The sequence below is a fragment of the Nycticebus coucang genome, chromosome 7 (assembly GCF_027406575.1).
Source record: "Nycticebus coucang isolate mNycCou1 chromosome 7, mNycCou1.pri, whole genome shotgun sequence".
In the NCBI taxonomy this organism is placed as follows: domain Eukaryota; kingdom Metazoa; phylum Chordata; class Mammalia; order Primates; family Lorisidae; genus Nycticebus; species Nycticebus coucang.
The window spans coordinates 107996027-108023989 of NC_069786.1; the positions used below are offsets into that span (position 1 = coordinate 107996027).

Sequence of the window (27963 nt, forward strand, 5' to 3'; positions counted from 1 at the left end):
ATGATAGAATCTGAAGTCCTTGAGAACCTGACTCTAATTACAGGGAGAATTAAACAAAAGAAACACAAATAGACTCAGAAAATGAATGTGGCTTTGAGTATTTCCATTAAATGTCATCTTATTCTAGTCAACAAAATTATGAGCCATGCTACATCTTAACACTCATAATCATGGTCTCTCTGATTCTAGAAATAAGAAAATGCACCTGGGTTGAAATATAACAGTAGAATTAGTAGTTACATATATTTCTTATGGGGGTTTAAAAATATAATGTGTTATTCTAAAATATATTGTTTTGGAATAATATCCAGTTATTATTTTTCATAGGGTATATATACATACACGGATATATATCTATATGCATGTATCAAAGAATAAGAATTGACATATTTGAGTATGAGGGTTTTGGTTTTGAGAGTTTATCTTTTCTTTCAATTGCTTAATGAGCAATTGTCTACTCAGCTTAATGAGCCTTAGTTGTAATTTTATTTTTGAGAAATTGCTAAAGTAAGCTGGAGGAAAAGGCTGAGCTGCCTATCAGAACCAAAGTTATTACTACATTGTTCGGGAATATATTAGGATTTTAAAAAATGCCCCACCTTTGCCCAAAAGTCATAGTAATTGATTCAAAATAATTTTCTGTTGAAAGTCCTCTGTGAGGAAATATTCCAGAGAAACAATACCAAGTCAGATTTGACCCATAAATTCTCACCGATTATTGTATGTTTGTGTGAATGTGGAGTAGGGTGATAAAAATATGCTATTTACTAGAGGATAAGTACAAAACATACAACCTAGATGATCGTTATATTGATTCTCGATTTCCTCGCCAGTTTGTCGTAACTGTAATTTCAAGATTCTCTTTCATTCTAAGGAAATGTATTGAATACGAGATGTACTTGGTAGCACGGTCACATAAGAGCGGTACCTACCCTGGGGTGTTCCTCAGGATTTGTACCTCTTTTGTGTGCCCCTTCTGGATGCAGTGGACCCCATCTTTAGGTTTACTGGAAGGTATGTCAATCATCTCGGTTTCGTGTTTCCTATTTTGGTCAGTAGACAAGGGCTCCTAAACAGTGCAGAGAGGCACGGCTCCTATACGCTTTCGACCAAATAAACCTTTCATGAAATATTTGCCAAAGAAAGTCTCTTCTCCTTTTTGGCAGGCTTTGGAAGACAACATGTCCCTTGAAGAGATTGAGAAGCTCACGTACATTGACAGGTGGTTTTTGTTTAAGATGCGCGACATTTTAAACATGGAGAAAACACTGAAAGAGCTCAACAGGTAAGGCAGTGTCGTGCTGGTTCACTCTGCATATTTTCTGTGCAGTTTTTGAACAGTCTTCTTACCCTTAAGCATTTGCCCCCAGTTCTCCTCAGTGAGATAGTAATGGTCATGCTGGAACACGATAGCTGTCGCCAGGAGAGAAAGGACAGTTTTTTAGATGTTTACCTTTTGAAAGGCATCTGTTAATTTTTTTATTATTTATTTTATTTTATTTTACTTTTTATTTTTGCAGTTTTGGGCCAAGGCTAGGTTTGAACCCACCACCTCCAGTATATTGGGCTGGCGCCCTACCCCCTTGAGCCACAGGCAACATCTGTTAATTTTTTAAATATATCATCTACCCCCACCCCTGCCATCAGATATAGTGATGGTTTTATTAGGTCTTTTGCATCTACAAAACCGGGATGCATTTATGAATGCATGTGCTGTTTAACTCCCAAATATGACCTAGATTTAAATTTTATTAATCAATAATTAAATGAAAAACATTTCTGTTTTCTATAAATTTTGTTCTAAGTTCCTAAGCCCATTTTTCTCTTTTCATAGGAACCCATGCCTTGCTATATCTTGATGAGCAAAGGCATTCCTCTTGCATTCTACTGATATTTTGAACACTGGGGGGCTTCCAGTTTAGCATACAAATCAGCCACATTCAAGTATCTGTTAATAGACTCTTTCCCTCTTACTAATTTACATTTTTATCTCCTCCATGGCCAATTATTTTTAAATTTCATTTTATGTTGAGAGTATTCTGATAATGCCAGTGCTTCAAAATCTACTTTTTAAATTTTTCATGGGAAGACAGTTTGCTGGGGTACCTTCGGCTTACGAAATTATGGATAGGTTTTAAATATTTATTTTTGATAAGAGGAGCATTTATTACCAAATTAAGGAAGACAATATAGTCCTCTTCAGCTTCTCCCCTCCAGGAGACCTCTGAAATATACTAGTGTTGGAAAGGAAGCCTCATCTGCATAGCTAGGGATATGTGTAGAGAGGGAAAATATTTTGTGTAAATTGTTCTCAAGTGATTTGAGAAAATGTGGGAACTTTAATCATTTAAAATGCTGATAAATTCAGTGGAAGTTCTCAAAGCCTGGATTTATCAACTGTTTAGGAAATGTAACATAAAACTGGGTTGCTGCATTTGTCTAATCAATATGTTTATAAGCTGGTCAAGAAAAATACATGATTTGGGGGGAACAAAATTAGGTTTGTTTTCATCTATTTAATAATTGCCTGTGTCAGATGCTTGGCTATGAAAATTGGGGATTTCTATCTGACAAAGATTAAGCTAACTCCACGTGCTTGTAAATCATCCTTTCTAGGGATCACATGAAATGAACAGTAGATAGCAAATAAGTCAGGAATTGAGGCTGTACATTCATCTTAGAATTCTGCTGACTTAAATTTTCCTTTCCTGCTTTATGATGCCAGCAGACCTTCCACGTTGAAGGATGGTCTGCTCCAGTGTTCTCAGTCTCAAGCAACTGAGTTTAAATGCTTATGAAACCACTCCAGTTAAACCACAGGAGGGTGCTAGCAACTTGCAGTATGCCAAACACAGAGGCAGAAAAGACCTGGGGTGGAAAAAAGCAGATGCTATTGTGATTTAAATCTCCACTTGATATACGTTCTGATTTTTGGACAAATTCAGTGTTTTAATTGAATAGTTTTTGTTACAACCAGAAGGCAGGTTGAGATTCCATCTAAGCATAAATAAGGGTATATTGATAGTGAGAAAGGTCCTTGGAGGATTAAAACAACACATTCTTACAGATCATTTAGAACATCATTCTCTCTTCTACATTGTTACATTTATATGCTGATTGTTTGATGTTCTCTGTCTCCATTTTCTGGCATAAATATATTTGTAAAATACTTTCTATTGTTCATCATGATTTACATGAAAAACTTTATATAAAGCTTTTAATAATTTAAAAGACTTTTAATATTAAATTCATAATTATCTACTTTAGGTATAAGTCTGTTTTGATGCAGGGATGTGAAAGTGCCTGTTACATAGCAAAAGCTAAAGTAAACCAGGGTAGAACTCAACGGACGATCCCTGGCCTTGATAAACTAACCCCTGAACTCATCATCCGAGTGTGACTTTACTGTTCACATCATTTCTTTTTGACGTGTCATTGAGGTACACGTAAATATTCAGTAATGAATATTTCTTAGGGGTGTTAGATAAACAATAAGAATACATGACCACTGAGGCTTCCAGTCTCAATTCATTCTGTGATACATAGGGGTCTGAAGTTGAAAGGGTATCAATGCTGATGGAATTAAAAGTATGCAGGCCTTGAGTTTCCTCGTTCTATTTTGATTATTCTCACCATAAGTCCACTTCATGCAGTCCTCTGCTTTTTCTCAGCCTCTAAGTCCATGTAGTCTTGGTCAACAAGATATGAACTGCTCCAACAACTTGTAATATAGTGTCTCTCTGTTAATGATTGGCATTATGTGGCTGGCTGGTGTATTGTCAATTTGGAGAAGGGTTGAAATTAGTTGTTGTTTTTCATTTGCATGTACTCATGGTTCATTTTGTTTCAAGATCTCAACTACTCCTGTATTAAAAAGGCTGGCTTTACATGTAGGTCCAGGAGGTAGCTATTTATTTGGTTTGAGTTGAGAGGATCCTAAAATTCTCCTGGTTCAACATATCTCTGGTGCCAATATACCTCCCTCCCTTTGCATTTGTCAGATAGAAAATAAGTAGTGGGATCACACTTGGGAGAATGAAAGAAACTTTAAAGAGAGGATAAAGTACAGAGTGCTAGGTGTGGGGTAGTTTTCAGCTGGTTCCTTCCTTGTGTATTGGGAGCCAGAGATTGATGTATATGGTGGATTCAGGGGCACATTACTCTCTCATTTGCCTAGCTCTGGAGTTCTTCCTCTTAATGTCTACTTCATAGTTTTGTTGTGAAGCTTAAATAAGATAAATATAAAGGACATCTAGCACATGGTTAGTGTCTAAGAAAATTTTCCTTCTTTTCTACTGAAAATCAAAATATTACTTGTTATAATAATATTTTATGATTTTAGATATATGCATTTAAAGACAGATCTTCAGAGTCACAGTTTGTATTTGCTCATATACATGTATTTTAAAATATATCATTTCTCAATTTTCTTTATGATTAACACAAGACCTGTTTTTTTTTGAAGGAAGCAATGATAGCTACTGATACAAATGCTTATCTTATTAAAAGATCAATAGCATTCTATTATGCTAATGAACAGAAAATTCCTACTCTACAGTTGTTGATCAAGCTAAAGCTCTTCTAAAATCCAATAAACACATTCAGTAGCAAAGGACGAGAGTATTACTCAAATAGATAGCCAGTCTGCGTGACTTGGGTTTACATAAGCCACCCGAAATGAAGTTCAGAATTTTACTCCCAAATGGACTATATCCACATATTTAGTACATATGTGAATGTGTGCAGATTGGGATAGAGAAGAAAAAAATGGCTAAAGAAGGTAGGCTTTGTGGAAATAACTTATGAATTTTCCATGCTTATGAGAAATGAGAAATTATAGTAAGAAATATTTTTCCTTAAATGATGGAGCTCTAGGAGAAAGTGGAAATTATAGTAAGAGATCTCTCCTTCCTTGAAGGGCGGAGATAAACATGCATCATGATCAGGATGATGTATGAAAGCCCAGCCTTCTTCAGGTTGATGTGACAAAGTGAACAGGTGTTGCAATAATTGACTCAGCATGTTGGCTCTGAGTGCTTGCCCCCAGTAGAGCTCAATTTTATTTTCCAATTCACACACATTGCAATGGCAACACTCACAAGACTCACAAAGCAATAGCCATTCTTATCAACTTTTCCTGCTTGAGTTCACTGACTTTATGCTTTTTATAGCAGCCCAAGGACATGCTAGGGAAGTTGACCATTCCAGGCAGTTCCCCAAATTTATAAGCCGGTGTAATGGCATTCATTGATTTAGGGTGGTGATTTATACATTTATATAGTAGATTTCTTTAGGGTTTGAGAAGTTTTTTTTTTTTACTTATGTGATACGAGTTGTACCATGTAGGATTCTAAAACTTGTTATGCATTTTTTGCTTTTTTTTTTTTTATTAAATCATAGCTGTGTACGTTAATGCAATCATGGGGCACCACACACGGGTTTTATATACAATTTGACATATTTTCATCACACTGGTTAACATAGCCTTCCTGGCATTTTCTTAGTTATTGTGTTAAGACATTTATAGTCTACATTTAGTAAGCTTCACATGTACCCTTATAAGATGCACCATAGGTGTGGTCCCACCAATTACTCTCCCTCCACACATCCTCCCCCACCCCGCTCCCCCTCCCCATCTCAAGCATGGAAGAAAAAGTATCCAATGTACTCAGCCCTACTACGAAACTAATTTATAGCTTTCATATGGAAACTTGTTATGCATTTTATTTAGAATTTAGATGGTTAATAATTCCTAAGATCTATTAACTTCACATTACCAGATCACCCTGCAAAGAATTTGAGAAAGGTTAACTTTATTCGAATTTTTAGTGGACCCATCACATGAGTAATGTTCTATCCATTGGCCTTTACTTTTGAGCCATCCAGACTTGGATATTTTTCACACAATCACTTTTTCTACCAATGCTGACTATTTCATAAGTTATGTTCTTTTTGTACAGCATTTTCCTAAATATTCACTAAAAGAAAAATAACTTACTTTGATCTATTAAAAATCACAAAGGTCTTACCTATCAGCCTTTGATCCATTCCTACATAAATTCAATTTTGGGCAAGTAAGAGTATCCGGCCTGGAGAGAGGAACTGCCAGTACCATAAATCAAATAAACACGTCAAACGTCTTCATCAACAAGGTTCTCCTGATTTAGCAGATTCTGTGTAGTAAAAAAAGGAACGGATTTCTAGCTCTTATCTGTTAAGATAGAACTTGAATTTTGATTCAATTCAATAATTCTGAATGCCTTCCAAGTGCAAAATAATAATCACCAAATTTTTGGACTACAGATCAGGCACTTCTAAGCACATTATTTCATTTACTCTTTACCACAACATTAAGAAGTCAGTAATTATCCTAATTGTACTGATAGCAAACTGAGGTGCTGAGAGACTCGTCGGCTTCATGTCACATACTAATACATAGCAGAGTTGAGGTCCAACCTGAGCTGGACTCCAAAGCCTAGGAGATTTGATACTCAACTCTTTATATTTGACATGTAACCACACAAGTATGTGCACACATATATTTTGTATAGGCATAAGTGTGTAGATATAAATGTAAACACATAAACCTATGTATATATTCACAAACATTCATTTAGGGATATGAGAGGTGAATCAGGTAATATCTGAAAGAGGTAAGACTACATATAATAAACAACTTCAGTATAATACTAGTAGCCCATAAAAGAGTGACGGTCCTCCCCCCATAGAACAAGCACATATGACAAAATTTCAACTATATTAGTAGTTAAAAGACAAACACAGGGTGAGGATCCCTCCGTTGACCCCTATTGCAATAAGTAAGGGAGAAATTCTACAATAATAGGGCTTGTTTATGAGTGGGAAGCATTTGATGACCTTACACTTTTGTTTACAATATCAGTTTAGATCAGCAATTTTAGACTGAAAGACAATCATGATACTTAAAAAAAAAAAAAGGAATAATGAACAGGCAAGAAAAAAATGTGAGAGTACTAATTACCAGTTTTGAGCATCTGCTGATCTTCTGCCTCTAACTCTTTTCTATTTTTTTATTTCCTTGTTTTGGTTTTTGGGGTTCTTTAGCTATTTCTGACTGATGTATCCAGCTCCAGGATTTTATTATACCTGACTAAATTGTATAATTTTATTCTTTCCCTGGGTAAAACTAAGCTGGATTAAGTCCTGAATCCGTCCTTCAAGTAATTAGCTATAAGAAGACAGCCAGCCACTGCTTGGGCTACACCACGTTGAATTACCAAGTGGAAGGTTTTCCACCACTTATGGTGATTGCTTGTTCTTTTGTATTCCATTCATTTTGGGCAATTTTCCCGGAACGGTCCATTTTTCTCTCTGGTTTTTATGTACAATGGCGCTATTTATGTTAGCAACTTGTAGATGACTGCTTACAAAGAATCTGCTTTCATCCATTTTAGATGTTCAAAAGTAGGCTATATAACCATTGTGATACAATTTATATGTTGTAGGGTTTAGAGTTCTCTGTTAATTGTTGAAATAAACTTAATTTACTATGGGTTTATTTACAAATATATTCACTTTTTCTTCTGTATTGTATAGGCTTTGTGCAGGGTTTTTTGCTATTCTAATTCTGGTAATATTCATGTTCTCCTTTCACTGCCACTTACGGCTATGGTCTTTGCAATAAAAAAAAAAAAGAGTAAAGTACACATTTGAAGGTCCTATTTTCCATCCGAATGTCACTATGTTCAATGTGATGAACGATGTTCACTGGTGAGTGCTGAAAAATCATAGGTGTGCCTTTTGCTTAAGAAAACAATCTAGGACAAGCCTGGTAAGTTCCACTTGGGCATTCAAGTGCTAAATTGAGCTCAGTAAAGTTGGCCATTTCCCTCCAGCCACAAACTTCTGGCGGAGGTAATAATGCAGGTGTCACCTTAGCTGGAACACTCCCTTCGAATGTCCTCTCCTACACACGCTAGTGTCTGACTTTTTATTTAACTTGCTCACATGGCATGGAAAAATCAGACAAGAACGTTTTGTGTTTATATTTGATTGAAGTTTCTGGAGGAAAAATGTCACCTAAGAGTTGTTAAGTATAAGTAAAAGAAGGGCAGGACTTTACTTTCTGAGGACAATTGGTACTTTGCAGAAGAAAAAAAAATCAACAATTTCAGTCTTAAAATACTAAAGGCAGATGTAATTTAGGGAAAAATATAATAATATGATATTTGTTATAATTTTTATGAAACTTCCTTATGACATATGTTTGTGATATTATTTATTATTTTGGATATGGAAATGGGAATGGAGGTGGTGGGACACTTTATCAAGTGCACTGATTTGATTTGCAGAAAATGGCCATATCCTCTTATATTATTACAACTCACATTAGATTTATAAGTCTCAGTTTTGCCCTAGATAAAAATAAATGCTCCCTTCTTATTTTACTTAGAAGCCATGCAGCTATCTCAATATATAATACACTATACATGAAGTACCTAGATTTAGAGGAAAACAGTATTACCAATTACCAATTACCAATATTGCCATTCTGTGGTTTAAATCTTTATACTCTAAGCCACTTCCATAGTAAACCTCCTCAAAAAGACTAAAAATTGAAGCATATGTAAACAATTTTTTTTTCTCTGTACATTAGGAGTATTATGGCATGGGACAGTCCATGCTTCAGTGAACTAATGCCAAAAATACATTTTATGATTAATTTTATTTTATGTTCCGTATGATAGACTATCTTAGGTGATGTCATAGATTTAAAGAGATTTTTATTATTTTTAACTTATGATTTATTGCTTTAGATATGATGTAAATTTTTACACCAAATATTTACTGTTCTGAGAGCTCTTATTTAACTCCTTGTTTAAGTACTATTGTCATAGTTTTGACAAATAATTGTGCATTTTGAAAGTGAGAGGACAAATAATTATTGTGCCTTTTTAGGAGCGTGCAGCGATACTTATGATTCTAGCATAGGCAAGATAAATGGTTTGCTTAAAAGGTTCTTCTAGTGATATTCAGATTGTTCATAAAATGCATTTTATATACTTCTATATGTTAATTCTTGCACGTTTGATAGTTTCTAAAATTTTAAGTTGATTTAAAGTATATTTATTAGCTGGGCATCCTGGTGGGCACCCACCTGTAATCCCAGCTACTTGGGAGGATGAGGCAGGAGAATCCCCTGAACCCAGGAATTTGAGGTTGCTATGAGCTGTAATGCCACAACACTCTACCCAGAGCTAAGGAATGAGACTGTCTCAAAAAAAAGTATTTAAAATATACTCAGAAAGTGTGTATACCTATGAATGGTGAACAATTAATAGATTATGTATGTGTCAATATCTCTGATCTCAACATGATGGATTATGCATTTACTTGATGGCATTTCTCCTTTGTGGGAGCTTTTACTAGATCCAGCGGGATTTGTTCATCTGTTCAGTCAGTAATATTTATTGGATATCTACTATGTGCAAGGCATTGTAATAGTTCCAATATTATTTGTTGATGAATTCTTATTAGTTTTTAACTTAATTTCAATGAGTTTATACTCTGTAAAAATAGCTATACATTGACAGGATGCAATCACAGCCATTTGAAATGCAGAAACATGAATCCACGAAAGTTTAATGGAGGTTAAAAGCACAAGCTCTAAGACTTCTGCACGTGTTGTCTCACAAAAGTCTCAACAGAAGTGTTCCTGGAGGGTGTGTGTCTCTATATTATTATACTGAAGGGAGGATGGCTCAGACTATTTGAGCAAATGTGCTAAGGTTTCACAGCTAGTTCATTTTGGAGCCAGGATTTGAGTGCAGGACTTTCTGAGTATAAGGACAGCATGTTTTCCTTCCATATATCCCGCTATCATGGGAACCAAAAGAAGAGAGAATTTTAGAAATAATTATAAGCTAGGGAGACATTTTCAACAGTATCATGTAGTTTGGAGAGAAAAGAGAGGTCAGCTCAGCACATTTGAGGAGGTCGGCAGGGAGGGTAGAGTGTAAGGACCAAACGTGTATTGAGAAAGAAGTAGGTAAGGGGATGAATTCTAGGAAGTGACAATTTCTTTTGGCTCTTATTTTGTTGTATTTATGTTATTTGTCATAAAAGTAGAATCTTACTGTAAAGAATAAGGTAATCTAAGAACAAAAATTAAGGTGGATATTATTTAACTATTTTCATATCGCATGTAATAGTTAGAACCTAGTTTCATGTCATTGCTCTGTGATTATTATACATCTGCTAGTATCATCCCCCAATTAAATTATAAATTTCATTAAGGCAAGTACCAAACATCATAATGTCTTAATATACTTTTACTATAGGCCTTTATTAGTACTAAGTGCAGAATAGAGTTCACCATTCTGAGGTATAAGGTCAATTCTGAAACAGGTACAAAACTTTTCCAATTTTTGGAAGGTATTTATTATATATTGTCTTGGAAATTGGCATACAGTGCCTAACATAGAGTAAACACTCAACAATATTTGTATGATAATGTACCAACTTAAGAAATAAGGAAGTGTTCTTGGTAGAAAGTGAAAGTCAGAATTTCTCAGTCATAGCAAAAGAGGGGGAATTGTAGTGGGGGAAAATATATTATGACTCCTGGTTGCTCAAAGCGACCTACAAAATTATGAATTGGAAAATATAATGTACAGTTCAATAGACCAACTGTTGGAAAATATTGTATAAACATATCTCTAGATTATAATCTTTTTAAGTGGTTATATATCTACTAATTGGCTAGGAAGGCTCTGGATAAATGTTTTTAATAATAGGGAATTTATCTAATTATTTGTATTGTCAGAGAATATATACATGTAGGCATTATAATATTTACAAGTATATTGTGAAATCTCTATTGCCTACTGAGAACTAGCCAGCATTTCTGTACTACAACTGCCTGAAAAAATTATTCACATTTTGAAATTTGTACATTTTTGACATTTTGTGAAAAATATCTGTAAATATTGACAGTCGTAGTGAAGGATATGATTTCATTAACCAGCAATGAAGGTTAAGGCAAAAAACATATACTTAGGGTATTTATAACATAAAGATTTACTATATTCTTCTTGTGACCTTAAAGTGCATTTCTATTACAAAATAGGAAAAACATATCACCATTATATTTTTCTGGACGGAGAAACTGAGTCCCATGAAGTGTGTATCATACTTCATGTCACACCAGTCAGAAAAAAGCTGGGAAGCTAGCCCAGGGCCTCCACCTTCAGTTTTACTCATTCACCCTTTTCTAAAGCTTCTTTTTAGAGATACGACTTTTAAATTAGACAGGTGGAGATCAGTTCCTCCTCAGCTGTCAAGTTGGGAGCTGTCTGTGTCCCTGCCTTCGCTGTTGACCCCACTTAGAGCAGAACCATTGTGAGGGTCATGCCCTTTTCCAGAACTCTTGGGGGAAAACACAGGGAGCCTGGAAGGAAGAAAACCCTGGTGAGTCACGTTTAAAAGACGTCAACAGAATTTTCAAGGGTACGGAGACCTAGGATAAAGATTTTCTTTTTCAATCTTACTTTATTAATAGTAAAAGACTGTGTATATATTTTTGTACACATATTTTTTTCTTTAAAGTGCAAATGTCTTGTCTCCCATGTTCATGCAGGTGTAAGTAAAACAACTCTAGAGCGTAGAATGGAAATTAATTTACGCAAACAGGCTGCCAGAGCTGCAGAAACTGGAGAATCTGTTGCTGAACCCCATAATTTTTTTTCACCTGCTAATTCATTCCTGCAATGCCTTCAGGGGTGGGGGGACATAAATCCTGTGAATCTGACTCTATCCCAGAGAGGGGCAGGCAGCAGCTACTCCTCCTGAGGGGGAGTGAATGCCTGAGAACACTTTCTCTCCAGGAGATCAATTTTTTTTTTTTTTTTTTTTTTGTAGAGACAGAGTCTCACTTTATGGCCCTCGGTAGAGTGCCGTGGCATCACACAGCTCACAGCAACCTCCAGCTCCTGGGCTTAAGCGATTCTCCTGCCTCAGTCTCCCGAGTAGCTGGGACTACAGGCGCCCGCCACAACGCCCGGCTATTTTTTGGTTGCAGCTTGGCCGGGGCTGGGCTTGAACCCGCCACCCTCGGCATATGGGGCCAGTGCCCTACTCACTGAGCCACAGGCGCCGCCCAGCCAGGAGATCAATTTTGATGTTCAGGGAGTAAAAAGTGTGGTGACTCTCAGGGCACAGGAATGCTACAGAGGTGAGGGAAGAGGCAAAGATTGCTGAGGCGAGGCCACGTTCAGATGACCTGGCAGTTTTGTTCTGCTGAACGCTTCCCCCGCTTCTTCTCTTCCCCTTCCTCTTTTTCTTCCCTTTGGCCACTTTTCTCCCTTTCTTTCTTTTTCTCCAGCTTTTGTACCTATGAGACACTTATCACCTGCTTGGCGTTCTGCTGAACACTTGACACATTTATCATTTCATCGGATTGGTGGGTTTTCCCCCCAGGGTAGCTGGAACCTGACTCTAGGTTTTGGCCAGTGATATTTGCCTATCAAAGGCTGACGTAGGCGTTTTGTCACTATCTGCCTCCGTCAATACACTGATGATAACATCAGGGCCATAACATCAACATCCACATGGCAATATCCATTGTGCTACCACCTCCAACTCACATCCTACCACCCATTCATTAGCTGATAAACTGGTTTAATTGCCCGGCTTTGGCTCTAGGCAGCTTGAGGGATGAGTTACTTAAGTTGTCTTTGAGACTAGGGTCATTAGTGTCAAGTAGATGAGAATTTTTTTCTCTCATGGCTTCTAATGTCCATTTATATGTCTTTTGAAAATCTCTCGGCAAGAAAGATATTTGATTTCCATGTAGGTGATAAGCTTCCTATCAACATAGATCAAATGTGACATGCCACCAGGAATTAATTCTAGAATTTTTTCTGCCTCCTGTTAAAAATGGCTATTTATTAGCCTCCTTTCAGTAAAAGGCTTATAATATCTCATTCAAAGACTACAAAAAATATTTAGTCAAAATTATTCCCATATATATTACATTTTGCAAGAAAAATAATTACACAGCAATTAGTAGATAGGCTTAAGTTAACTAATTTATTCTAATAAGTGTTCTAGGTAACAGTTTCTGGAAGACGTATAAAGTTATATATTGAAAGTTAGGTATTTGTTGCTTGTGACAACATACATGATGTTTGGAAAACTACTCTGGAAACATGAGTTAAGCAAAGATGATAGAGATAGTTTCAAAACATAGGACTTTCAAGGATATCTATTTGTGAAATAACAAATTGTAAAACATCAAAGAATGCTCGATCTCAATTTTCTACTGAGATTTTATAAAGTGTTATGCACATTAAAAAAAACTATATTTGTGAGAAAATCCAGGGTTTTGTTTACTGAATACATCAACTTCCTTCTAGGGAAGGTATACATTAGCTAGATTTAAAGTTATAAATAAATGTATTAATCAGAAATAACAGAAGCAATATTTCATCATCTAGGCTTTGCCCTATAGTTCAGTCTGATCAGGTGAGAGCTATTTGATTAGTAGCAGCAAGCCTCTAATGTAACAGAATACTTTTTTTATATACTAATTGACATGACTTACTACTTTGGTTAGGTGGTTTTCATTTGTTTTTCATCTTTACCCTACCAAGGGCAGAGAAAGAGGGTCATAGAATTTTATATTAAGAATCACTCATGAACAAAATGTGATTTATTAAGGCTAAAAAATTAAAAATGGAGACTTTACATCCTTCGTATTAACCTGGATGAAAGTGGAAGACATTGTTCTTAGTAAAGCATCACAAGAATGGAGAAGCATGAATCCTTTGTACTCAATTTTGATATGAGGACAATTAATGACAATTAAGGTTATGGGGGGGAAGCAGAAAGAGGGAAGGAGGGAGGGGGGTGGGGCCTTGGTGTGTGTCACACTTTATGGGGGCAAGACATGATTGCAAGAGGGACTTTACCTAACAATTGCAATCAGTGTAACCTGGCTTATTGTACCCTCAATGAATCCCCAACAATAAAAAAAATAAAATAAGAAAAAGGAAAAAAAAAATTACAATCAAGTCGGCCTACATGGGGCTTTTTTTCCCCACTATTATTTCTTGGTACTCACAGAGTATAGTTATGATATTATATTCAATAGTAGATGCATGTTCTTCTTACCAGATTGAAAGTGTTGTAACAATATTTATCGATCATTAGAGTCATTAAAAATTGTTAAAAATAAAAAACATGAGATTTAGGAAGTTGAAAATTACCTACCTAAAAATATCTTAAGTACCAGTTTCTCATAATGTTTTCTTCTTTGTTTTGATCTTGTTGTTGTTACTACTAGCTTTTAAGGCAAAATACAGTTTTCAATATGCCACCTATTGAAACCAATGCTTGTAATACTGTTGTCTTATTGCAATAGTGCTAAGAGGATCCAGATCTTATCGGATGATTTTCAGAGGCTGTGCTATTCCATGAGCACCGAATCTAAGTAATATTTATCCTATTCGTGAGCGAACCTATCAAAGCCTTCTTTAGTTCCTTCAAAGACCTCATTGCTATATAGAAAGAAATTGTGCTGCTCTCAAAAATTAAGAGAAAATAATAGTATTTACCCAATTGCCTGGGTTTTTATCCTTTGTTTCCCTATGTGCTATTCCTGTTTTTGAAAAATGTCTTTTGCATTTCTCTTAAGGAAATAGGTAGAAAGCCGTCTCTTTGGAAAAAAAAAGACAACTTCTCCACTGAAGGCATTATTGTGATTGTGGCATGGTCTTGAACCTGTGAAATACCAAAAACAATCAATGAATCAGTAAAAACCTCAAGGGAGAGGCTGGTGAGGGGTCACAAGGCAGAGAACATATATCTTACTCAGTTTTCTTTTCTTATTAACACAGGTGTTATTACTGAACATCAGGCTCACTGTTTTTGTCAGCTTCTGTCTTTGGGGAGATTTTTTTTTTTTTTAAGAGGATAATGATAAAATTGCAAACCCATCCCGTATTTATAGGCCAGGTGGAGTGCTCATTTTCATATTAGAGCTTGTGCAATCTGGAGGGAAATTTGTTTTGTATTACTTGTGAGTTGGTGGATCAGATAAAAGCCAGTAAGTGGAAGAGAGGCCTGTGTGAGTAGCTGGCTCCCCTGGTGATTAGAATGCTGCTCGTGCTCCTCCGGTCCGCTAATAGATTTCCCCAGCTCCTCTGTGCCAGGTGAAAATTTCCTCATTAAGGAGAATTTATTCCATTTCCTTTTATCATTTATTATTGAAGAGTAAGTGTGAGTGGAGGAAGCTTCAGAGATGACAGGGTAGAATTTTAAACAACAACAAATAAATCTATGCTGGAAGTTGAAGAGAGAGAGGAGACCGCCTTGTATTGTTTATACAACCAGGGAACACACCAGGGACTTCCCGCTGGAGAAGCGAGCCATGCTGTCTCACCATTAAAAGATGATGGCGGAGTATGTAAAACGTCTGACGGTCTGGTTTTAAGACATCCCTTTCCCCTCTAAAATTTCAAACTATCATTTTGTGCTGCTAAGTGGAAAGAAAAGAAAGATTATGAAAAGGGCAGCATCCCAGGCATTTGATGTGCTGTTAGGTTGTTTAGATCCCATTATGAATGATGAAAGTCTAAACCTTTTGAAAAGTTTGCCCTTGAACTCTCAAAGCAAGCTGGTAAGGGAAAGAAATGTTTTATATATCGTATATTTTAAAGATACAGTTCTGAAATATGGATTTCATATGTGCATGTTTCATATGCACATATCAGATACACATAAAATACTAGGATGCACAAATATATGCCAAATAATAGAAGGAAAATTGATTGCACATAATTTTAAATTGTGTCCTCCAGTCCGATTTCTGACTTGGTATCATCCTCCCTTGATTTACACTAGGATGCAGAGCATTCCCTGATGAGGGGCCGAAAAGTAGTTTTGAACAATACATTCAGCGTTTGTATTTCTTTTAGCAACTATTCTATTTTGAATTGTTCCAAATTAAAGTTTTCATTTTCATTTGGAAAAATAAAACTGGTATAGCCCTGATTCTAAAACAAGCTTTTACCTAGGTTGATTTAGAAAGAAAACCAAAAGCTTGCTCTGCTGGAAGTTCTTTTTAGTAGATAAAATGGAGGGTAGCCCAACATGGGCAGAGAAAGATGAGAAGCACGTATCGAATCTCCACATTGTTAAATGAACTTTATGTTCACTCAAGATTATTCATCTTGTATTTGACTCTGAGGAGGTTTAACCTTACCTAAATCACTGGCCCAAAGCTAATGAATCGTGTCTTCAAACCGTCCCTTTTTTTATTTTATTACAATAGGACATGAAATAAGATTTTTATCAGAACAAGTTGGGAATAAAGTCAGTATTCCTCTGTGTGTCATGACTTGCCTGCCAGCCTTGTGTTGTACTGAAGCAGAGGAGAGGACAAGTGAGGGAAATAGAGTCAGCCTGCTCCCTGACTTGTCATTAGGCATTCCCCACAGAATTAGGCGGCACTGGATGTGGGAGGGAGCGAACTTGTCTGTGCCTTTGTAATTGCCTTTGTGGGTCAGAACCAACATCTATCTTTCTGAGAGGAGGATTGCTAAATGCTTTACACACTATCATGAACATGTCTAAAATGTAGAAATTTATAACCAGAATGACGAGGAATAAAATAGAATCAAAAATACATCACTTTGAACAGACTATGATCACGTCTACCCAATATTTGTGTTCAAGTTAAGGTACACAATTTTGCTAATACGCTATTCTAATTTAATGCACTCTAATTTTCAAGGCATTTAAAAATATCATGTGTTATTGATCTAGTTATTTGAAAATTGGACAAAAGTTAAAGAAGCAGTTTTTTGGCTCATCAGGAAACTGTTTCAATAATAAGTGACTGCCCTTAAGATATGCGCTGTTCATGTCTAGCTTGGTACATCTATTTCAGAATTTTCACCTGATGTGATTTGAGAGAGTGCCCATGTGGAAATAGTTTTCACCCCCATTCTGTATCACCATCATTGTGTGTTACTCTTGCCCTTCTCAGATATCCCCTTTAAATGATCAAACCTCTCTGAGGTGGGGACACTGGGTGGGGGCGGGGGAGGGGCAGGAACAATTGAGTTAGTCTTAGTGACAAATAACTTTTCTTCCCCGCTAAAGCTGTGCACAAAATTAATTCATCTTTATGCACAAGGCCAATTCCATCACTCAGCTTTTCTGTTGCTTTTCTTTTCTTTCTTTTTTATTTCTTTGCTTGTAAGATTCTAATTGTATTTGGTGAGTAGAGGCAGAAGTATATCAGCTAGGGATGCCTACTCTATCGGACTCTGTGGTGAAAAAGAATAAGAGAAATTATGCGTATTTCAGTAATAGAGAAGACTGAAAATGTATATAAAAATGCACATTTATTGTATCCCTAGTAGAAAAGTGAGGAATCTAAAAGGTTTATTTTTGTTCATTTAATAACATTATTTTTAATTTTCATTTAAAACAATGTAGCAATCTTTGAAGAATTAACTGATATAAGAAGGAATAAAAATAAATAAACACTGAAAAAGCCCTTACTAATAAATAGAAAAACATAACCAAAAAAAACAAAGATAAATGCTGACTTCTGCTTATCTTTGGACTTGAAGAACTTGCATTTATGATGCTGCATCCATGGTATTGGTTACAGATGTGATGGTTCTCTCCCAAGCATGTTTCTTAACTGTGTCTGGACCACTGTTTTCAGTGTTAGGATTTTTAGTCATTTACGTTCAAGTGGTTACTGTTGCAATTTAGCAAAATAGCTTATTTGTTAAGCACTTCTGCTTTGAGGCTAAATGCATACTTGCACATAAACAAATGAGCAATTAGTTTAGGAATATATCCTAGGCAAGGGAAGTGGAAACGTATGTTTGTAAAACAAATAGCAACAACAACCAAAAGTTCTTCCTCACCTACTTTTTTTCTTGATTTTTGAAGGAAGGAGCAAAATTAACTGTAATCATAAGCCAGTGTTTTTCAAAGGCCCTCAGAGGCTCAGATTTACCCACCCCCTCCTCTGAGCCACACCTTCATCTTGGATAAATTTCTCTCACAGCACTTCTCCAGATACAGATACATGAATGGCTATTTGTGTGCTCCTGAATATACTCTGACCTCCTTGGATGTAGTAGTTTGATGTTTTTTATCTCCCCATTATTAATACCAGTGGTATAGGCTTGATATAGAGCACGTGTTCAAGGGTTGAAGCACTGGTGAGATGACGGTGAAGATTGCTCTACCCCCAGCACGCCGTTTCCTGCTTACTCTTTCCAACTATAATACAAATCCTTAGCATGTTCCCTATACCCGCCATCTTGTTGCTCTCAAATTGTTGTAAATGCAGATGCTCTTGCCTGTTGTCTACTAGTTCCTTCATCTATATAGAGTAGAATTTTCTTTTTTTATTTTATTTTTTGTTTATTTATTTTTAACACAGCTTTCACCTCATTTACTTAATCAATGTGTAAAGACATTTGTGTTCTATACTTGATAGATCTGACTTGTACCCTTGTAATATGCTCCATAGGTGTGGTCCCACCATTCACCCTCCCTCTATCAAACTGCCCCTCTCCCTTCCCATCTCCTTCCCCTTCCTTCCTTCATCCTGGGCTATAGTTGTGATTCATCTTTCATGTGAAAGTGTGAGTGATTATAAATTGGTTTCATAGTAGTACTGAGTACATTGGATTTTTTTTTTTCATTCCTGAGATACTTTACTAAGAAAAATATATTTTTGTCCCTCTACCACCCTACTATTTCTCAAATACAAACTCTCACATTGTTACCTTTCTCTGACCTCACATTGCTTATCCCTCCATAAAAGTTTTGAATCACTTTCTAATCACCTCGCTGTCTCAAATATTGTTTTGTATCTTCTCAAGCAGGATTGTCCTTGAGAAATTTCTGTGATGGCCCGTGCATAGTGGCTCACGCCTGTAATCCTAGCTCTCTGGGAGGCCGAGGTGCATGGATTGCCTTAGCTCAGGCATTACAGACCAGCCTGAGCAAGAGCAAGACCCTGTTTCTGCTAAAAATAGAAAACTTAGCTGGGCATTTTTTGGCAGATGCTTGTAGTACCAGCTACTTTGGAGGCTGAGGAAAGAGGATTGTTTGAACCCAGGGGCTTGAGGTTGCTGTGAATTAGGATGATGCCACAGCACTCTACTGAGGGTGACAGAGTGAGACTCTGTCTCAAAAAAATAAAAATAAAAACAAAGAAGACATTTCTGTGATGATGAATATTCTATAATTTTCATTGTCCAAGGTAGTAGCCACTGGCCATGAGTGGCTAGGGAGCACTCAAAATGTGGCTAGGGTGATTATAGGTCTAAATTTTTAGTTTTTAAAAATTTCAATTCAATAACTTTCAAATTTAAAGAACCCCATGTGCTAGCCAAGGGGCTTCCACAGTTCTAGGGCGTATAAGCGCAGAGTCTGGCACACACACTAGGTCAGTAATAACATTTGTTATCAGGTTATATTCAAGAATTTGACAGGAAAATGTATTACCTTGAGGGAAGGCTTATCAAATGCTTGGGAAAATTAAAATTCAAAATTGGAATAAAAGGAGAAGGAATTCTATTCATTGGGAGAATGGATGCACTGATTTGAGACAGAAGGGAATTTAGGTACAATAGATAAAGCAGAAAGGCTAGGAAGAGCGGCAGCCATGGATATATATAAACTCATACTGATATCAGAAAGCCAGAGAAATGGCCATTATACATATCAGCTTAACCCACTCTTCCCTAAATTCAAAATATGAGTTAATTAAAAAAAGATTAAAGATTAGAATGAATAAAATGCAATAGATTTAATATAGCTACATTTCACTAGCTGGATTTCATGAAAATGTTTATTTAATGAAAGTTAGATATTCTGGCAACATGCTGTTATATTTTAATCTCACTGTATTCAGTATCAAATTGTTATAATTGAATTTATTTTATTGACTATGGCTTGAAATAACTGGCCCACAGGTATTTGGTTAGGGATGCTTTTATAGTAGTATTTTATTCTTCGTTCCCTTAACTCTATGCAAATTATTTTTGTATGCAGTTTGAAATCTAGTTATGAGCTGATTTCAATCATTTTTGTCTTTTCTGTAAAATGAAAATACCAGAGAGTTGTTTCTTTCATTTATATTTCTTCATTTATTTATATTCATAATTTGTATTTGTAATCATTTGTATGAATATATAAATTTATATTTGGCCTTCACTTATGTATAGTCATAAATATTTATTGAATGTTATTATGGGCCAGATAATATGCCAGGCATTACGAGTAATCTGGTAAATGAACCAAATGTATTTTTTTGCCCCTGTGGAATTTAAATGTATCAGGAAAAAGACTGATCAGTGAATAAAAGTTAAGAGACAATAAAGATGTTAGGCGATGATAGCATGCAAAATTGTATTCTGACTATGTCCATGGCTCCAAATGAAAGAGGCAGTTAAAAGCATGGGGAGATCAGTGCAGGTTGAGCAAACTCAGAGGCTGGACGTTAGCTGAACTTCGAAGGCTTGCTGGGGGCTCAGGGAGAAATTAGACAGGTTAAAGGAATGCCACAGGTGTTATAGGTGAGAGAAACCATGTAAATAAGTCTACATTATGGAAATGAGCATGGGAAAATGAGACAAATCTAGCTTGAGTGGAAAATAATTATAAAACCACAAGATTATCTTCTCAACATAGACGTGTGATATCAGTTCATAAAGGATGTCTCTGGGGAGGGTATCCAGTCCGATGCATGCTGGGACCTTCTGGTGAAGATGATTCTCAAAGTGTGTGTGCTTAAGACCTGGAGCACAGCATTGGGGAAGAGGTATGGGTTTGAGAATCATCAACCAGCCATGCTTATTGGAGCCCAGGACAGTGGCTTCTCTCTAGATAGAGAGAAAGTAGTCAGACTAAAGGAGGTAAGAGAGGTAGCGCCTTGGGGAGGAAAAACTAGTAAGTTGTTGTTGAGAGTAATAAACTAGGGTGACAAGGAACTTTAATAGAAGCCAGGGGAAGAATCTTTAAAGAATGGAACGCCCAAATGGTCATGGGATGACAGGTTGAAGAAAATGGTTATAGAGAAAAGGTTCCTGGATTTAGAGAAGGAGGTCCCTGATTATTACAAGCAAATTTATTAGCACGGTAAATGCAGGTGCCAATTTAAAAAAAAAAAAAAAAGGCAGGGCAGAGGGTTCTGAGGGTGTCACAGTAGGAGATCACAGAGGTCAGCTTTGCGAATGCAAAAGACTTCTCAGAGTCTGGAGTAGTGTGTTATTTATTTGTGTATTTTTAAAAGATAAGGGGCCCTACCCATATTTGAAGGTGGACAATCAGCAGCCTCTGGTCACTTTGAGGGGGAATGCGGCATTGCTCTTTGTTGTTTGATCTCATCATGAATCTATCTTTTCTGTTAAATTCTAGTGAGTCCATTCCAGAAGAAACCCTCAAAAGGGCAAAGGAGATCGGGTTCTCTGACAAGCAGATTTCAAAATGTCTGCGGCTCACTGAAGCCCAGACAAGGGAGCTAAGGTTGAAAAAAAACATCCACCCATGGGTGAAACAGGTAAAGGAATTTCCCTTTTTTTCTCCAGAATATCTGTGGTAATATGTAGGCACCAACTCAGAAAGCCATTCAATAATGAGAGGTGAGATTAGAAAGTAGACTGTTTATCCAATCAATGCTCAGGATGTCAGCAATTTTATTCGGCCCAGGATTGATTTATGCTTAAAAGGGGGTGTATGAAAGGACACGGAGATGTGAAGATGGAAGTGCGCATCTGGTTTTCTTGGCCTAAATGAAAAAAAAAATCAAAATGACCTTTCCTCTGCTTTTTGACCTGTGTCCAAATATACGTGTAATAAGAGAAATCCTTTGTGTAATAGAAGGGCTTGAAATATTCTAGCATAGTGACTGACCCTCTTGAAAAGAATAGTTATCTCTGATGGCACTAACTTTTTACAGGGCAATCCTTTATTTTAAGTGCCCCATCATTGTGGTTCATTTACTATTCATTGTGATAGGGCTGGGTATAATGAGCTCATTTAGTATTCATGACAATTACATGAACATTCATAGGTGTGCCTTGTGTTTCTATTTTTTCCCCCCCCTTATCCTTTAATGGAAAGGATGTCTTGGCTTAAAGTACCACCAGCTGGTTTTTGTCCTTTAAAATCATTGACTTTGCTCTGGTGCTCAGGGGGCCCCTGCATACCCTTAGGTCTCAAGCTTGATGCTAAATATTTTCCACTCAGCAGTTATTATCTTTCTCCCTTCTCACCTGCCTTATACCAGCTTGCCCTGCTGGCCCCAGATTCTTGCTCGCTAAGCTGGGCAACTGGCCCTAGAGAGTTGAATTGATTTCCAAACGTGTTCAATGAGATCCTGTTCTCTGCTCACCACCCTCCTTCCCTCCATGCTTTATGGTCTTTGTGTCATTTCACTGCTCGCTGCTACAGGTAACTTCAACCTTCTGCATTAATTTGAAAACCAATGACATCCTTACATGCAGGTCATTTTGCTCTGATTTTGATTTTTCTACACAGCTTTTTTAGCCAGCTAGGTAAGTCTTCCCAGTGACCATGGACTATAGGACCACTTTGTCATGTCAATGAGAGGCCCTACTGTAGTGATGTCATGATGCTGTAGGGTGAAAGGCACTACTGCAGTGATCCCGTGATGCTCTAGGATGACAGGCACTACTGTAGTGATCCCATGGTGCTCTAGGGTGAGAGGCACTACTGTAGTGATCCCATGGTGCTCTAGGATGACAGGCACTACTGTAGTGATCCCATGGTGCTCTAGGGTGAGAGGCACTACTATAGTGATCCCATGGTGCTCTAGGATGACAGGCACTACTGTAGTGATCCCATGGTACTCTAGGATGACAGGCACTACTGTAGTGATCCCATGGTGCTCTAGGGTGAGAGGCACTACTGTAGTGATCCCATGATGCTCTAGGATGACAGGCACTACTGTAGTGATCCCATGGTGCTCTAGGGTGAGAGGCACTACTGTAGTGATCCCATGGTGCTCCAGGGTGTATGCAGCTGTGTATTGGCCAAATGATTGCTTGATCACATCATTGTTGGTGTTTCCTGTTTCATTTTCAGAATTAGAAAGCAAATAGATTGCATATACCTTTTCTGGTGTTTGTATTTGACAGAAATAGGCATTAAAGGAATATAAATGGAGCACGAGAAAACTTACAGTTTTGAAAAAATATTTAATAAAGGAATAAAATCCTTATTTATTTGCTCATTTTTAAATTTATTTTCTCTTGCAGATTGATACACTGGCTGCAGAATACCCCTCAGTAACAAACTACCTCTATGTTACCTATAATGGTCAGGTAAGAATTGCCAAAATGCCATGCCCAGAGGATCTTGACTTACTATATGGTCCAGGTTAGGGAATATAATATTTTTGGCATCTTTGTTTATCAAAGTAATAAAAATGGCATCGTGGGAGTCAGATGCAATGATGTGTTTCTATACTTAGTCTTTTTAAGAACTGCCTTAAGATAATTAAAGTAAACAAGAGAAAAGATGATAAAGGCAGCGATTACATGAGCATATAATTATGCTATGTTTCATGACTAATTCAAAAATACTGAGCTAGATTTATTTTTTAAAGGTTGATAGATCTTGTATAACTCTTTATACTTATGGGTTCCCAGAGACTAATAGAGGATGCAAGTAAACTAGAGGAATAATAAAAAAGACACATTTAAAGATGGGGAAAATAGTTTAATTAAATGGAATAATAACACAAAACAATTTCCACATTTTTCCCCCTCAGGAGCATGATATCAATTTTGATGACCATGGAATGATGGTGCTGGGCTGTGGCCCATATCACATTGGTAAAGTGAAAACTTATGTTTACATAGGATTTTTATGATTTAAATAAACTCTTCACAAATGTTAATTCCATTATTCCAAGAACTATGCCAAATGCTGTTAGAATTGATGTTTTGTAAATTAGGAAACTATGGTTCAAAAAGATAAAACCCAAACATAGGGCAGCGCCTGTGGCTCAATGGGTAGAGCTCCAGTCCCATATACCGAAGGTGGCAGGTTCAAACCTGGCCCCAGCCAAACTGCAACAAAAACAACAAAAAATAGCTGGGCATTCTGGTGGGCGCCTGTAGTCCCAACTACTCGGGAGGCAAGAGAATTGCTTAAGCCCAGGACTTAGAGGTTGCTTTGAGCTGTGCACTCTACTGAGGGCAATAAAGTGGCACTCTGTCTCTAAAAAAAAGATAAAACCCAAACATATACAACTATTTGGTGGTAAAGTAATATTCAGAGGGAGGTCTCAGCTATAAATTTTGTCTCCTATCATTTCACCATGTTACTCCTTCATCATTTTCAACCTCAGTAACTAAATTGAACTTCTCACTGGGTTCAAAGAATGGAATTGACTGTGACTTTTTTTTCTTTTTCATAGCTTTTCATGAGGATCTACATTTGCTCAAGGAATTTATACATTAGCCAGAAAATTCCTTTCAGATACAATCTGTGACTGAACTTATCACTCTTGTTTACATCAAATGCAAAGATCTTGTCTTATTGGTTCATGGGTACAGCATTTTATTTAATATAATATAAACATACTAGAGATTGGGACATTTTCGCCCTACTCAATTAAAATTAGCTATATATCCAGGCATTCTAATGTGGAAATATTAAAATATATGATTTGAATGTTTATAGTCTTATTCTGTTACTTTAAGCATAGTTTATTTTAGTTTTTACAATTAACTGCTTCTGAATATGTGAGTTTACCAATTTGTACAGCCTTAGTTATGGCCTTAGTCCATTTGTGTTGCTATTACAAAATACCTGAGATGGGGGTAATTTATAAGGAATAGAAGTTTATTTCTCACAGTCCTAGGGGCAGGAAAGACCAAAGTCAAATGGCTGGAGGCTCAGTTTTCTGTTGAGAGTTAAGTTTCTGTTTCTAAGATGGCAACTCAAACTCTGTGTCCTCCAGAGGGAAGGGAGGCTATGTGCTCACATGACAGAAGGCAGAGGGCAAGAAGGGAGCAGACTTTCTCTATTAAGCACTGTTATGATGGCATTAATCTATCCATGATTAAACACCTCCTAAAAGGCCCCACCTCCGAGCACTGTGGCACTGAGGGTTGGGTTTCTAACACATGAATTTTGGGTGATACACTTAGATGATAGCACTTATTATGGGTAAATATCCTGAACACCTTCACCAGGATCTGCCCTTCTCCTCCCTGCATTATTTTTCCATCCTTTCCCAAATTTTACGTAATTTATGCAAAAAATTTTGCATTACATTGTGATTCAGAGAAGCCTAGCTGATAATCAAGTGTATGTTTACTCGACAATGAGAATGAACATGGAACTATGTTTGGATTATATATATATATATATTTTTTTTTTAATTTATTTTTATTGTTAAATCATAGCTGTGTACATTAGTGCAATCAAGGGGTACAATGTGCGGGTTTCATATACAATCTGAAATATTCTCATCAAACTGTTCAACGTAGCCTTCATGGCATTTTCTTAGTTACTGTATTTTTTTGAGACAATGTCCTAATGCAAAAAATTAGTACAAGGTACAGGACTTCCAGTTCCATGGTTTCCCAGGAGAGGTGATATTTTGAAGCATTTAGGTCATTATGATACAGTACTTCAGATTTCTCTATAGAAGGTCACTTACTCTGTATGGAGTGGCCTTGCCAAGATTGAAAGGATATACTTGGAAAGGATAGGACTTTTTGATAAATCACAGTATGTCAGAGCTGCAAGACCTTTCAGGGATCACTGGGTTTAGCTGTTAGACACCAGATGAAGTACAAGGACTGAAACTGGAGTATTGTGATTACTGGATTAACTATTTTTGTGTGTAGAGGTCAATATGTTCACTTTGAATTTCTTTTCAGTAAGTCAAGATTATTTTTTATCATTAAAATTATCTTCCATGGACACTGAGGTTCTGAATGCTTCAAATATGGAGATGACCTATTGCAGAATGTAGCCTATAAAACAAGCCAACATTTCATTGCTGTTTAATTAGACTCTGATTTCCTACTATTAATACAGTATGCATCATGAGTCTGAAATTTATATCTTGGAGCTTTAAAAATTGAATTGAAAGGCATTAGCTTCCTTAACTTGGACTGACGAGAGACACATTTATGCTTCTGTCCTGTAACTTGAAGCTTCTCTCATCCCTTTTCCCATCTCATGGTCTCTGCAGGCAGCAGTGTGGAATTTGATTGGTGTGCCGTCTCCAGTATCCGCACATTGCGTCAACTTGGGAAGAAGACAGTAGTGGTGAATTGCAACCCTGAGACTGTGAGCACAGACTTTGACGAGTGTGACAAATTGTACTTTGAAGAGTTGTCTTTGGAGAGAATACTAGACATCTACCATCAGGAGGTAAAAAAAGAAAAGAAAAGAAGATACATGCAGTGTCTGCTCTATATATGTGTATTCATGTGCGTAGATTTGCATCGTAATTCACCTTAGGAGAAAGAGCTGCCAATGTCTCCCATTGCCTAAGTTTATGGTGAAACTTTAAAAAAAAATCACTTCGGACTTATTTGAGGTCCTGGCAGAGAATGATTAACTTTTCATATAACATTCATTTTTTCCCCCAAAGCTTTCAGTTTGAAAACTCTACTCAGTAACAAGTGCCAGCCGCATGTTTACTAGCACAAGATGGCCCCTCATAAATATTTTGCAAAATTGGTCATTTAGTCATACAATAAACAGCCTCTTTTTTGTTCGTGATACAGTTTAATGGTGAACGGGTCCCAGTAGAGAGTCAGTTGTTCACAGAAGACCAGTTAATTTCTAGCTGCACCAGATGAAGCTGTTAGTCTCAAGTTTAAGATCCTTGAGTCCATTTGAACTTTTGAGTGATTTGGTTTCTTTGTAGCCTTCGCTCACGGTTGCTCCTCCATTCCCACTCCAACATTATTGAGTGCGTCTTCACCGTGCATTCATGCGATTACAGGTTCCTGTAGGTCTGTAGAACAAGTTAAATTCTTACGTGTAAATATGTTACACTTAAAAAAAATAACTGCTGGAAAGTTTCAGAGTGGTGTCCAGAAGTTATGTTTTCGATGTCAGTTAATTCCAGTTAACTAGTTAATTCCCTACCACAGATGATGATTACCACAGAGAATCATCCCTGTGTGTAGAATATGGTCACTCAGAGAAAAGAAGCGGTACTGAATTGAAGCCACAATTCTTAAATTTTAGATTTGTCTTGAAGACTCATTGACTTTACAAGTTACTTAAATTCTCTATGTGTCAACTTTTTCGTTAATTAATTACACGAGTGTAAAAGCGTGCTACTTGCAGCTTCTGTGAAGTTAACATGGAATTTATCATTGAAGTCACGTTGTAAAGTATAAAATATAATAGAAGACTGTGATGACCATTATAAAGAAAAAAATGGACAAACTTAGGATGGATGTACAATCATAGTTGTGTATTTGAGCCTAGCCTATAACCCTTTAATAATTTCATTAGGTAGAGTATACACATTTTTTATTCTTTCCTAACATGGTTTTTCTGATGACTCCTGAACATTCTTTTCACTTATATAAGTGGGTATCGAAACAGATGCATTCTACATTTTCTGAGCACCTTGTAAATGCAGGTTCAGCATGAGACCTCTAAAAACAGCTCCCTACCTTCAAGACATTAATAATTACACTGAGATCCATAACGTAAATATGTGAAAACTCAAAGGCTCATTTTAAAAATATTGAAAGGCATTATAGGCAATAGCAGCAGGCATTTGAAACATAATTATTTTCCTGTGAAAGCGTTTGAGGGGAAATTAGAAATATCTATGAATGCTTTTATATGTAGTTATACATGGCTGTTAATAAGATCCTTTTACTGTAACTAAAGTCAGTATGATACAAAGAAATAGGTTGGCCTGTCTTT

General features: G+C 36.7%; 1 protein-coding gene across 1 annotated transcript in view; it reads left to right on the plus strand.

Annotated features, from left to right (window-relative positions):
- CPS1 (carbamoyl-phosphate synthase 1) overlaps nucleotides 1-27963 on the plus strand; it is a 142686-nt gene that overhangs the window by 77752 nt on the left and 36971 nt on the right. Inside the window, exons 21-25 of the mRNA XM_053598311.1 lie at nucleotides 1167-1285; nucleotides 21439-21580; nucleotides 23301-23366; nucleotides 23816-23879; nucleotides 26258-26439. Coding sequence (XP_053454286.1) covers nucleotides 1167-1285; nucleotides 21439-21580; nucleotides 23301-23366; nucleotides 23816-23879; nucleotides 26258-26439 — 573 coding nt within the window. The remainder of the gene's footprint in view (nucleotides 1-1166; nucleotides 1286-21438; nucleotides 21581-23300; nucleotides 23367-23815; nucleotides 23880-26257; nucleotides 26440-27963) is intronic.